General features: G+C 44.4%; 1 protein-coding gene and 1 long non-coding RNA gene across 3 annotated transcripts in view; one reads left to right on the top strand and one right to left on the bottom strand.

The window, feature by feature from the left end:
- Positions 1-1,001, top strand: part of ANOS1 (anosmin 1) — a 163,057-nt gene extending 162,056 nt beyond the window's left edge. The window contains exon 13 of one of the 2 annotated variants that reach the window (XR_012067469.1): positions 658-729. Coding sequence is in view for 1 of the 2 variants with exons in the window: in XM_072956008.1 (XP_072812109.1) it covers positions 658-716 (59 nt within the window). In the remaining variant the exon portion in view is untranslated. Of the gene's footprint in view, positions 1-657 lie in introns of both variants that reach the window. The other variant, XM_072956008.1, reaches the window with a different exon arrangement.
- LOC107034155 (uncharacterized) overlaps positions 1-14,718 on the bottom strand; it is a 442,513-nt gene that overhangs the window by 13,323 nt on the left and 414,472 nt on the right. The window lies entirely within an intron of this gene.

Here is a 14,718-nt window from a genome sequence, read left to right as displayed (position 1 = left end):
TTACTACATTAAGACTCTGACCCAAATCACTCTACTTGACTTACTGCTAAATCAACTAGATTACAAACAACTGTCACCTATTCTTTTCAAAACAGTGAGCCTCTTCTTGGTTTTTAAATTAACAAAGTACATAATTTTTTTCCCAGCTTAAAACCTAACAAAAAGCCATGGCAAAGGGCTGTGTGTTAATAAAATTGAGACGTCACCCTAGCTTTACGTCTGTTGATGGCTCACATTTGCCGCCGTGGCTTTTTACACTTACAACTTAAGGACACATAAAACCACGAAGGGAGAGATTCGTGGCCCCTTGTTTGTAAGGACTGGCTGAATGCTGTCCCGATGTTCCCCCACTGAAATTCTGGGTAATAAAAGCGTATGCTAATTTTTAAACTTTCTTTGAGGAACTGCAGAGGATTTTGGCTTGCTTACGTAACTGGGAACTTAAAGGAGCCTGCCGCCTTTCTCTTGTGGTTTTATGGTTTGGGGGAGGGAACAGACGAGACGGGGAGGGGAAGAGGAGAGGCGGAGGGAAGGAACGTGCGCAAGTTCAGAGTCAGCACGGGAAGGACCGCACGGAAGTGGAGGCAGGCGGCGTCTGATGCCGCCTGCTGTTTCGTTTGCTCAGCATGGTGACACCGCTGTCCCGTCACTTCCTAGGGCCCCACCTTAAACACCGTCATCCCCAGCATTACAGGCCTTCTCCAGGAAGATTCTGAGCTGCTCCCCGGGGAGCCTGAACCGCGCGGACCTGCGCGCTAGCGGGACGTCCAGGACTAGCCCGCCTCCCGGCGGGAGCGGGAGGTGCTTGCAGGGACCTCACGCTCCCGTCCACCCGCCGTGCCCCCGCCTTCCGCCGGCCCTGGACGCACCTGGAAGCCAGCGACGGACACCCAGCCAGCCCCCGGGGGTGGGGAGACCAGGCCTCATCCTGCCTCCCAGTGTGGCCTGGCCAACCCAAGCGCAGCCCTGCAGGCCTGACACGTCCCTGACCTGGGAGCCGCGACTTCGCAAAACACTCCGGCGCAGCGCAGTTTCCGCACGTCCGAGGCAGAAAGGTACCAGCCAACGTTCTGAAGTTCAGTTATTGATTTGATTGGAAAACCCCACTAAACTTAGACAGTTTTAGGGCCGACTTATTCAGATATTTCTTGAGATGCTTTTTATCACGTGTGATTTCTTTTGTAACTGAAAATTTGTGACCTGCCATATACCAGTTAATTACAACTTAACGAGCACCCACTTCAAGCACCAAAGTCCATTTTGTACGAAGGCAAGTAAGAGTTCTGAAAACGAGGATGAGCAGAACAAACACATCCACGACAGGAGGGCGTCAGTCAGTGCTCTATGCTGCTACCCAGGCTCTGCCTTGGAGAAATTAAAATGCTTTTCTGGGGATACTTTTAAATGTTTCATCCTACAGTACGGGAGATTTCCCTGATACATTGTTTATTTTTCCCTTAGTGTGGAAATCAGCTGCTGGTGTACTTTGTCACTTTCATGGATCGAAAACTTGACAAAACCTCTTGCTTGAAAGGAAAGAATCCCAACTATCGCATATTTCCTAATCTTTACTGCGACTTGCTTTTTCTTAATCAAAGCAAGCTATTGGTGTGGCAGAAATAAAAATCTCCGTGCAGTAAAGAAAGGCAGAGGGGCTTTGATGGGTACAGAATGACAGCTGTTTACCTTTGATTAACCTTTCTTTACTCTTTACTCTTTCAAATCTATTATCTCTTATTTGAAAAAATGTTCTCAGGCTCTGAACTGTCCCTTTATAGCATACACTCTAGTCGTCAAAACATGTTGTCAACATATAGCATTGCAAGATATACTGGAGCAGCCTTAAACCCCAAAATGTTTAGTTTAATACAGTTTTTCCCTCAAAATACCCACATACACGTTTTGAAATAGGCGTATGTGTATGTGAGTCTGTATATGCATGTGTGTGTACATGCATATATGTACCTGTAAAAATACACACAAACTCACACACACACACATGCCTGAAGTAGAAATCACTTGAACTGTTTTCACAGCTCACCAAGCTGGATAAAGATACGGTTCTTCTAAAGATCATGAGGACAATCTATTTTCCCCACTGATACTGGTTCTATGAGGAAAGAGCAACTTTTCAGAATCCAACAGTTTAATGGGAAGGCTCCCTCGTGTCATGCTCTACACAGGTCAAGTCAAACAAGGGCATTTTTAGGATCGGTTTCCTTGGGTTTTTGCGCCGGGACTTGGTGGCGGGCATTTTGTCGAGGTTCCTGAGGGCCGGCAGGTGCCCTGACCGCTCCCGGCAGGTGGAAGAGAAGACAGAAGTTTGCTGTGTGAGGCTTCACGCTCTGTCTAAAAGCAGAGGCCACAGAAGACGCAGAGCACCTATTTCTACTGCTACATTCAGGATGCCTACCATTCAGGAACACAGCCTTCCTACCGTGGTTAGGGAAACCCCCTGGTCCCGCCAGTTACGTATTTTGAGTGGAGAGAACAGGAAATGCGGCCTTCATTTGAAACACCCCTGAGCCTGAGCAAACATCTTCTCTGAAACTACCATTTATTCCACTGCCACTCCCAGCACCTGAATTCCAAATTCTTAAAATTTCAAAAGTGAAGACTTCAAATTATTGGCCACGAGTGTCTCCTCTACCTTAATTTGCCCTAAACAAATCCAGGTATTTGTGCCAGCAAATCTTTGTACTGTTGTATAGTTTAAAATGCAGGCATATATGCAGAGATACAAAATACTATTAAATTATTAAGTAAGTTTACTTTTATAACATTTAACGATGTTTCTTTTAAATAGACATTGAGTGAATATATTTTTAGTTCAGATAAAGGTTCTAAAGCTTACACCTTCCTTGAAAACTCTAAAGCAGCTCTTATGAGCATTTAATTTTTCTATAATGTTCAGTAATTTAAATTTCATTAGTCTTATTGGAAGAAAAAATGCTATAAATTAGGCAATAAAAATGGTTCTTTGGTAAATTTCAGTCATCTTCTATAATATGCACATGAGCAAAGACAGAATGACAACTTTCTGAATTTTTCAAATGTGACTGCCCTAATAAAAAGCTGAAAGTGTTTGTTTTTTATTTAAAACATAGTTTTAGTGGCTGATTCTGTGATATGTTTTGCTGAAATTAGATGCATTTCTCTCATAAAAAAATACAAAGTGATAGTAGTTACTCTCTAAAAAACTGAGCTTATGAGAAGTATGCAGTCACCCAACACAGGGGCTCACTCAGTTTACATCACAGCTTCGTGTTCTGTTTATTGAGAGCGTCCGTCCTCAGCGGTGGGCTGATCTGCACTGCCCTGTGGTCTAAGTGGACTCTCTGGGGCCATAAACAAATGCGTGTCCCTTCACAACAGCCGCTGGTTTAGTATGACATATTAAAGACAGTAAGGTTGATGACAGGTAATGTTTTGAAATGCTTGTTAAACAAAATTCAAAGTTTAAAAATACCTCTCTGCCCCAGAAACCTGAAAGAACCTATAACCCACCACAGAGCTGGCTTTCTGCCCTCAGCACTGCTGAGATCTGGGGCTGCGTGGTCCTCCGTGGTGGGACGTCCTGGGCACTGTAGGATGGTGATGCCAGGAGTGCCCCCCCCCAACAGGTGTAACCAGCACCAGGTCCCAGACGTTGCCCACCATCCGGGGGATGAGGGTGCCCCCGGTGGAGAGTCGCTGCGTCCAGGGTAATCGTTACTGAAGGATGAGAATCTGCCCTGGGTGGGGAACCAAGTAAACTGCAGGAGAAGCGACGGCTGGGAGGTTATCACACGCGACTTCAAAGCCCTACATGTACCTTTTATCTCCACTGAAAAAGCTGACGAGAAGGCTGAGTTTGGGCTTGCGTCTGCCTCACAAGGACGCACGGGCGTTCTGTCCTACGGCTCCATCCCCATCACCTGTGGTAACGGCGCGTTCACTTAGTGCCCCTTCCTATAGCGGCGGCAGTGGCGTGTGCCGTGGAGACAAGTGTCCTGTCCTCATTCCTGGGACTGCAAATCTCTCTCAATCTTGTTATGCGAACGTTCACATTGTCACCAGAACACAGAGGCTAAGTACCTGTTGCATGTACTTTAAAATTCACTTAAAATACAAATAAACGCGTGAAGAAGGCGACTCTGCTCTGTGGTTTTGCATGGACTCACCGTGTTCTGAATGTTTTACCAAGTCACACAGCTCACAGAGTAATGACCACAGGTCTGTACGCAGAGCTGTCATTACTTCTTGTTTACTTAATTACATTGTAGTGTGCAGATGACAGAACGGCTCCCTTCTCATCCAGACGGTTTATAGACACGTCCTTTAGAGTGGTCGCTTAAAGTCAATATTTATTTATGTATGTAATAAAAAAGGTTGATTTCTGTGTGTGTGTCTGTCATGTTTAGAGAGAAGTAATCTTGTAAAAAAAAGTTTGTAAAAAACAAAAAAGTATTGTAAATAGACACTTATCGATTGTAAGTAGATACTCCGTGACTCACTGTCTTCATGTTAGAGTTTGTACATACTGATTCCCTAATAAAGGATCTTTAAACCTGCCCAGGGGACTAGATTCCTTTTCTGCCTGAAAAAGACATACACACCCATTTTTTTTCCATCTGAAAAGGAAAATTAACAGCTCCCTCTGATCCCAGGGAGCCTGCACAAGCTCGCTCCCCGTCTGTCTGAATGGGAGCTGAGGGCCGCTCAGTACCAGGTAGAACTTCCTCCTGACAGAATTGTTTATGGTCCGACAGTCAGTGCTTCAGAATTCTTTCATCGCATTTAAAACCACTACTGATGGTTTTGGTGGCATCTGCTACCAACAGTCTGATTTTAAATCACCATCCCACCCAGAACAGATCCGTAAAATGGAAGGTATGCGTCGGGCTAGTAAGCTTTTGCCCCCATTCCTGTGTTTTCAGGCCATTGGAGGCTCCTGTGTCCAAGAGGAGGTGGGAGAGGTTACTGTGTCCCCCGGGCTGATACATGGTGCACCCAGGGCATCTCCTTGGGTGAATCAGAAGCATGCTGGCCCGTGAACATGAGGGATAAAGTGTTACCTAGAAAACCTGGCTTATCTCTGCGTAAATTCGCCTATTTATTTATGTATACATCTATTCATTAGAAATGCCCTTAGTTTCTGCCGTGGGCTTGGTCCCGTCCTGTGGGCGGGACCCTGACTAGGAATGGCGGGAGAGCCCTGGCTTTGTCTGCGGGGTAAATGATCCCTCTGATTTTCAAATTAAGAGTAAGCAGAGGTGACGACATAGGCGGAGCCCTCCTGGTCCTGCCCTGGCTTTGACCCTTACCCTCCTGAGCACGGCGCTCCTGAGCACAGCTACCGAGGCCACCCTGCTGCCTGAGCCCCGTCGTCACAGAGGCGTCAGCCCGAGCACCCCCCGCCCCGGACGCTCCCATGTCCCCGGCTGCTCCCCACAACTGCATGGCCTGTGGCCCACCTGCGGGTCCTCCACCCTTCACTCTTCCGCCCTCTCCTGCAAAGAGCGGGGCAACGGTGGGTCCCCCGCCAGAGGTTAGGCTGGAGGGCTACAAGAAAACTCAACTTCTGCCACATGCTTTCCACTCGGGCTACACTGTAGGGTCCAGGGGGCTGCTGGGCAGGTGGGATGCCACAGCAGAGACTCAGACCCAACGAGTATTTTTAGCATTGTTTCTCTTGGGGACATGTTTTCACACAGATGTGTCTTGAGAACATGTCTTTGCTCTAATTGGAGGACATTTCCATATACCAGCCACTGAAGGGAACTGTCACGCGCAGAGATGGAGCTGTGACTGACAGAATTTTAAAAAGAGAAAGGATTGGGGCCCTCTTGTGCCATGAACATGGACGGTGCCTGTCCTTTCTCTGCCTCTGACCCTCAGTGCAAAGACTTTCCCTCTCCACAGATACTGTGAGGGTTGTAAATAGCTATGCAGAGGTGCTGCGAAATTCCAAAAAGAGAGAGAGAGAGAGAGAGAGTGTGTGTGTGTGTGTGTGTGTGTGTGTGTGTGTCTAAAAATGTCAGATAACTGGGGGGTTATCCCTAAATAATTTACTGCAACTAATAGGAATTAATTACATTTGCACCAGTACTTTCTGTCATCAATCCCTGGGGGTCACGGAACGTACTTTACAATAAGATGAGGAAAGTGAACAGCTCATCTAGGGTCTCTAAGAGTGAAAGGCTCTGATCTACGGACAACAAAGTAGGAGGAACTTGGCAAGGCAAAGGCTAAGAATGACAACATTTACAATTAAGACATCAATGGTGGCTTCACCGGGGAATTCTACCAAACATACAAAGAAGAACTCATACCAGTCCTTCTCAAACTCTTCCAGACGACTGAAAAGGAGGGAATACTCCCAAACTCACTCTATGAAGCCACCATCACCCTGATACCAAAACCAGGCAAAGACACTACAAAAAAAGAGAATTATAGGCCAATATCACTGATGAACATAGACGCCAAAATCCTCACCAAAATATTAGCAAATAGAATCCAACAACACATAAAAAAGATTATACATCACGACCAAGTGGGGTTCATCCCAGGGACACAAGGCTGCTTCAACATACGCAAATCAATGTAATACATCACATCAACAAGAGAAAGGACAGAAACCACATGATCATTTCAATAGATGCAGAAAAAGCATTTGATAAAATTCAGCACCCATTTATGATAAAAACTCTCGCCAAAGTGGGTATAGAGGGAACATATCTCAACATAATCAAAGCTATATATGACAAACCTACAGCCACCATAGTACTCAATGGTGAAAAACTCAAAAGCTTCCCACTAAAATCTGGGACAAGACAAGGATGCCCACTATCACCACTCCTATTCAACATAGTCCTGGAAGTCCTAGCCACAGCAATCAAGCAAGAGAGAGAAATAAAAGGGATCCAAAGTGGAAAAGAAGAGGTAAAAGTGTCACTATATGCTGATGACATGTTACTATATATAGAAAACCCTAAAAGGTCCACACAAAAACTACTAGAGCTGATTGAAGAATTCAGCAAGGTAGCAGGTTACAAGATTAACGTTCAAAAATCAGTTGCATTTCTTTACACTAATGACGAACCAACAGAAAAAGAAAGTAAAGAAACAATCCCCTTTAAAATAGCACCCAAAGTAATAAAATACCTAGGAATAAATCTAACCAAGGAGGTGAAAGAATTACACACAGAAAACTATAAACCATTGATAAAGGAAATTAAAGAAGACTTTAAAAAATGGAAAGATATCCCATGCTCTTGGATTGGAAGAATCAATATTGTTAAAATGGTCACACTGCCCAAGGCAATCTACAGATTTAATGCAATCCCTATCCAATTACCCAGGACATATTTCACAGAACTAGAACAAATCATAATAAAATTTATATGGAACCATCAAAGACCTAGAATTGCCAAAGCATTACTGAAGAGAAAGAAAGAGGCTGGAGAAGTAACTTTCCCAGACTTCAGACAATACTATAGAGCTACAGTCATCAAGACAGCATGGTATTGGTACAAAAACAGACATATAGACCTATGGAACAGAACAGAGAGCATAGAAATGAACCCACAAACTTTTGGTCAACTCATCTTCGACAAAGGAGGCAAGAATATACAGTGGAATAAAGACAGTCTCTTCAGCAAATGGTGTTGGGAAAACTGGACAGCAGCATGTAAAGCAATGAAGCTAGAACACTCCCTTACACCATACACAAAAATCAACTCAAAATGGATCAAAGACTTAAACATAAGACAAGATACAATAAACCTCCTAGAGGAAAATATAGGCAAAACATTATCTGACATACATCTCAAAAATGTTCTCCTAGAACAGTCTACTCAAGCAATAGAAATAAAAGCAAGAATAAACAAATGGGACCTAATGAAACTTACAAGCTTCTGCACAGCAAAGGAAACCAGAAGTAAAACAAAAAGACAACCTACGGAATGGGAGACAATTTTTGCAAATGAAACCGACAAAGGCCCTATCTCCAGAATATATAAGCAGCTCATATGACTTAATAAGAAAAAAACAAACAATCCAATCCAAAAATGGGCAGAAGACCTAAACAAGCAATTCTCCAAGGAAGACATACAAATGATCAATGGGCACATGAAAAAATGCTCAATATCACTAATTATCAGAGAAATGCAAATCAACACTATAATGAGGTATCACCTCATGCCAGCCAGAGTGGCCATCATTCAAAAATCCACAAATGACAAATACTGGAGAGGCTGTGGAGAAAAGGGAACCCCCCCTACACTGCTGGTGGGAATGCAGTCTGGTGCAGCCACTGTGGAAAACAGTATGGAGATTCCTCAAAAGACTAGGAATAGACTTACTGTATGACCCAGGAATCCCACTCCTGGGCACATATCCAGAAGGAACCCTACTTCAAAAAGACACCTGCACCCCAATGTGCATAGCAGCACTATTTATAATAGCCAAGACATGGAAACAGCTTAAATGTCCATCGACAGATGACTGGATAAAGAAGAGGTGGTATATTTATACAATGGAATACTACTCAGCCATAAAAACCGACAACATAATGCCATTTGCAGCAACATGGATGCTCCTGGAGAATGTCATTCTAAATGAAGTAAGCCAGAAAGAGAAAGAAAATAGACTTACAGACACAGAACACAAACTTGTGGTCGCCAAGGGGGCAGAGGGTGGGGAGAGAGACTGAGATTTCAAAATCGTAGAATAGATAAGCAAGATTCTACTGTATAGCACAGGGAAATATATACAAGATCTTACGGTAGCTCACAGAGAAAAAAATGTGAAAATGAATATATATATGTTCATGTATAACAAAAATTGTGCTCTACACTGGAATTTGACACATTGTAAAATGACTATAAATCAATAAAAAATGTTAAAAAAAAAACGGTAAGTGTGAAAAGTAAGCAGAGGCACTGAGAGGGCATTTATAAGATGTGGAGAATAGGGCAGAGAAAGAGTGAGGAGGTAAGGAAGTGGGGAGAGACCGTGACATCAGGACGCGATCACTGAAGACTTGCCAGGAAGATGCCTGCGACGTGTGGACCTGAGGGAGAATCAGGGGCTGAGGAAGCGTGCTGTCCAGCCTCACCATGTGCATTTGGTTTCATGGTCTGCTGATCTTAAAGAAGCCATATGCAATTGTAAGAAATAATAAAGGGAGGAGGAGGATGAAGATGGTGGAGCAAGAGGATGCGGGGTCCACCGCATCCCACAGACACATCAAAAATACATCTATATGTGGAACTGTTCTCATAGAAAACCACCCGGAAACTGGCAGATCTCTTTACCACCAAAGCTCCAGAAAGATACCCTTCTCCCAGACTTCAGACAGTACTACAGAGCTACAGTAATAAAAACACCATGGTGTTCGCACAAGGACAGACATGGATCAACAGAACCAAATAGAGAGACCAGAAATAAACCCACATGCCCATGGCCAATTAATGTGCAACAACGGAGGCAGGAATGCACAATGGGGAAAAGACAGTCTCTTCAGCAGGTGCTGCTGGGAAAGTTGGACAATTGCATGTAAATCAGTGAAGTCAGAGCACTCCTTCACACCATACACACAAATAAATTAGGTCTTTATACCATTCTGAGTTTAAGACATGACATCATAAAATTTCTACAAGAGAACATAGGCAAAGCATTCTCAGACATAAATCATAGCAACATTTTCTTAGATCAGTCTCCCAAGGCACAAAAAATAAATGCAAACATAAACAAACAGGGCTTAATCTATCTTAAAAGCTTTTGCACAGCAAAAGAAACCATAAACAACACAATCTACAGACTGGGAGAAAGTATTTGCAAATGATGGGACTGACAAGGGGTTAATATCTAAAATATACTAATGGCTCACACAGTTTAATATCAAAAAAAACAACCCTATGTAAAAATGGTCAGAAGGCCTAAAGATATTTCTCCAAACATGACATGCACATGGCCAATAGGCACATGAGAAGATATGCTCAGTATCACTAATTATCAGAGAAAAGCAATTCAAAACTACAAGTAGATATCACCTCATACCAGTCAGAATGGCCATCACTCAAAAGTCCACAAATGACAAATGCTGGAGAGGCTGTGGAGAAAAGGGAACCCTTCTACACTGTTGGTGGGGCTGTAGTTTGGTGCAGCCATTATGAAGAACAGGATGGAGGTTCCTTGAAAAACTAAAAGTAGACTTACAATATGATCCAGCAATCCCACTCCTGGGCATATATCTGGAAAATATGAAAACTCTAATTCAAAAAGATAACTGTACCCCAGTGTTCCTACAGCACTATTTACAGTAGCCAAGACGTGGAAGCAACGTAAATGTCCACTGACAGATGACTGGATAAAGAAGATGTGGTGTATTTACACAACGGACTATTACTCAGCCATAAAAAGAATGAAGTGTGGTCATTTGCAGCAACTTAGATCTAGAGATGATCACACTAAGTGAAGTAAGTCTGACAGAGAAAGAAAAATATCATATGATATCACTTCTATGTGGAGTCTAAAAAAAAGACACAAATGAACTTACTTACAAAGCAGAAACAGACTTACCGGCAAAACAAACTTACGGTTACCAATGAGGAAAGAAAATGGGGGAGGGACAAATTGGGACTACAGGATTTGCAGATATGCACCACTACATACAAAACAGATAAACAATACGGATTTACACACAGTATCTTGTATTAACCTGCAATGGAAAAGAATCTAAAAACACATGCATCTATTACTAACTGAATCACTTTACTGCACATCTGAAATGAACACATTTTAAGTCAATTATACTTCAATTAATAAAAAGGAGTAATAGATTGTTACCCTACAACTCCATCCAGTTCCCCCCACTGGTAACATGTCCAAAGCTACAACGTCACAACCCAGAAAGTGACACTGACACCGTCCACATAGCTGATTCAGATTTCCCTGGATTCACACGCATACATATGTGTGTGTTTAGTTCTATGTGGTTTTATTACATGTCTACATGCCATTGTGTTTTAAGCAAAAGACTGTCTAAAAGATAATTACTTGAAGAAATTCGTTTTCAGGAAGCATTTATATGTTTGCAATGGAATGCCACTTGTTCTATGCTGATTTTAAGTTCCATGCTATTGAAATGATCAACTCAATATGCCTTTGATCCTGTCTTGAATTTCAGGCAATGGACTGTTTTCCTAAAGGTGCAGACCTAACATGTCTGTCTAGAAAAGTCTGTCTTGTCCAGTGAAACTAAATTTCTGTGTTAAGTAAAACCCACAGATTTGAAAAGCCATTGCACAGACTGAGAGGAATTCAGATGCATATTTATGGTCTAGAAGTGGCTTTTACAGAGGGAAAAAAAGGAAGATGGAAATTCATTACTGCTTAGAAAGTTAGACACTGTCCAAAGTAGGAAACAGATTCGCGTTTCAGGCTGACGTACCCCTTAAAGACGCATTTTGAACAATCAGCTCCAGTTATTAGCGCGATCCTCACCCTGGCTCGGATGCTTCCTAAACTAGCTGCAGTCAGAGCCCCGGGGGAGTCTTTACCACTGTTTTCTGGTCCCTTTAGGTCTGGAGTGAAGTGTGGACATCAGGGCTGTTTAAAGGGTCCCTGCGTAATTCTAATACGTGCCCACGCTGAGAACCTCCAGACCGTGAGGAGGTTCTGGATGATAAATGTTGTGAACATCCTGCTTGCAGAACTGAAGAGGCAGAAGTCCTGCGGAAGCATCACATTCTGACTGAGCCAGAGCGACTGCAGCTTTCGCCCCCCCCCACCTCGTGCAGACCTGAGTGTGCAGGCAAATACAGCAGGTGGGGACGGGGGTGGCCCGTCCTACAGACAGACGCCTCTCGTTCAGCCTTTTGGGTGCAACTGAGAGTTTACTGTGGGAAACACTGATAAAACATGGGGTTAGTCAAACAGACTTGTGGACATTCTTGTGTGTGTGTTAGCAGAAATGACGTCTCTTTCCTGACTGCTGTGAAAGAGTGTTCAGAGAGACAGCTTATAGTGATTTAAATGCAGTCCAGGACAGCCCGTTAGAGCCGAGCAGTCGGGATGCTTCCAGCCCGAGTGTGCGCGATCCAAAACTGTGACTGACGCTGTCACCCCACGTATCTCCCCCCTCATCTCAGACAACAGCCCATCCCATGCGGTTCGGTTCATGATGAATAATGGAAACCAGCCCTCATCTCTCCGTCAGGTGGACCTGTGTGGTACCGTGCTGGGTCGACTGTAACACCCCCACCCCCACCTCTCTGTATTTCACTAGGGAAACAGTTGAAAGAGTTAACCCCGCAGCTAACATCTGGAAGGCTGAATCACTGCGAAGCACTTGTGAGTGTGCTACCTCCATGGACTCACTCATTTCTACCACCATCCCGCGGGGCTGGCAGCATCTTCAAGCTGAGAAGTACGAGACAAATTGCTTAAGTCAACTGCCCAGAGCAGGTGCCTAGCGATGTCCAGAATCTGAAAGCAAACCCAGGCCACGGATGTCAGCACAGCATCCTTGCCATTAACCACCAAACTCTCCTGCCTGCCAGCCTGTGTTCCACAAACTCAAGTTACAAAAGGTGCCATCTAGTCTGTAAATAAGCAGTTTACATATGTACACATAATTGATACACGTTTATGAATCCTATGTATTACGTGTTTGTTAAATACTATGTATGTATGTATAACCTATTACACAGATGTGTGTGAATACTTCAGGATACTAAATGTGTATGATACTAAATACATCTTTGTACATACAGATGTGGCTTGATATGTAGGGGGGTATCTGTATATTTTGTTTGTTTTGTTTTTTGAGCTACACACGACCAGTTCCGAGGGATGTCCTTCCAGCTTCCGACTGACTGTACCATGCAGCCAGCCAGAGAGCCCTGACTTCCGGGGTGGTCCACACTCTCAGCACAGAACGGAAGTCTCCTGCAAGATGCCCGAGATGTAACTGTCTCGCAGTTTGACCTGCGTTTGGCGACTGGTGTGCAGACTACAGAATATGGATAACCTTGAAGTTCTTTCACAAAATCTGTTCCTTTTTTCTCTCCTCCCTGCCTTATCCAGATAGCAGGGGAGAGTGTGTAACTGTTTTATTATTTACACAGAAAATCAGCGTTCCATTTCGGTTCTGAGTGAGTGTGGGAAACTTCGGGGGACACACTTCGGAGGACGTGGTAGACGACTCGAATAAAAGCGCTCCATTTATACAGTCACCAGTTACGTCCGCAGAGATTCACGCTGGCGTTGGCAACTCTTTGCCAGTCAGACGGCAGATGTGGAAGTCTGGCCAGAGGTTTTAAGAGAAAGAAAAAGCAGCTACTTTTTGCAGCTTTGATGAGAAGGGAAGTTCCGGATGGTTTGGAATATGGTACAAATGGTGAGTTCTGTACTTTTGGCCCGGTCTCACATTTCTCAGCACTCTATGTCCACAAGGGGAAGATGCATTTATAGGGGCAGATGTTTCCCTATATTTTTCAATGTGTTTTAAACATTATTTGTATGTAAGTGATTATTTGATAAACTGTATCAAAGATTAAACATAAATATCATGAGGTAATTATTTTCCTTAACTTAAAACACATTTAATGACTAAGCAGTAAAGGGAAGACCCAATATTACTTTTTGTCCACATGAGGATAATTACGATTTTCTCCAAAATAACTCCGTGAGATGGTTTAAGATTTTGTAACGAAAGGTTGTACCAGTCCTCCGTTCACAGAGCGATCATGCAAGAGGGAACAGTTGCTAAAAGATGCTCCCGAATCTGCACAACCAGTGATGCGAAGCATTTCCATGCTCTTGTTAGCATCAGATTCACTTTGAAGACTTTCTTCCTCTGACATGCCAGGGTGTGACTCGGTTCCAGGCATGGGGTGGGGTGCAGACGAGCTGTCACTCCTCTCCGGGCCGCACCATCTATCACCCTGTCCCCTGGCATCTCCCAGAGGCTCCCAGAGTGTTCCAGGCTGAAGCCCAGGCCAAATTCTGTCCGCGCGGCCGGAAAGGCACAGATGGGCCCTGCAGCTGTGGTCCGAGCGCGGGCGTCAGGGCTCCACCACAGCGTGGACCAGATTCCCGGGGACCTTCATCCCCAGCCTTTACAGGTGCTGAACTGTCATTGGAGCAAATGCCGCTTCCTCAAGGAAGCCAAACCATCGGCATTTAGCAAGTTGCTGACAAGCTAGCACCTGTAAAATGCAAAAGAAAACACCGGGGGTGGGAGTTGCCCGGGGAGCAGAACCTCCATCCTGCCAGCGGACTTGGCAGTGCCGGCGGCCAAATGCAGCCCCGCTATGTGACAGGAGCTCAGCTGGAACCAGATCGCATGTACAGCAGACGGCACGACCCAGGGCCTGGGACGTGTACTTTCTCGAGTTGGATGGCGAGCTCCGTGAAGTCTCCGGAAAGCCTTCAAGAGATGAGTCTTTGGCATGATTTTTTAAATTTTATTTTATTTTTACTGCCCCGAGAAGTCACGCCCTGCGGGCTGCTTTCTGCTGTGTTCTTGTTGTCTGTTCACATCGCCCCCCACGGGACATTTGCGACTCGGCTGGAGGCTGTTCTCTTGATGTCTGTCCAGAATCCAAAGGCATGGAAGCTTTAGTCCCAGAAACAAAAGCTGGGCTCCAGGGCTGGGAGGGGGCCTTCCAGTCAATCCTAGCATAAAAGGGGAGCGTTTAATCTGCGTCCACGGCAAGGCTTTGTCAA

The sequence above is a fragment of the Vicugna pacos genome, chromosome X, assembly GCF_048564905.1.
Source record: "Vicugna pacos chromosome X, VicPac4, whole genome shotgun sequence".
NCBI classification, from domain to species: Eukaryota; Metazoa; Chordata; class Mammalia; order Artiodactyla; family Camelidae; genus Vicugna; species Vicugna pacos.
This window is presented reverse-complemented; position numbering and strand designations above follow the sequence as displayed.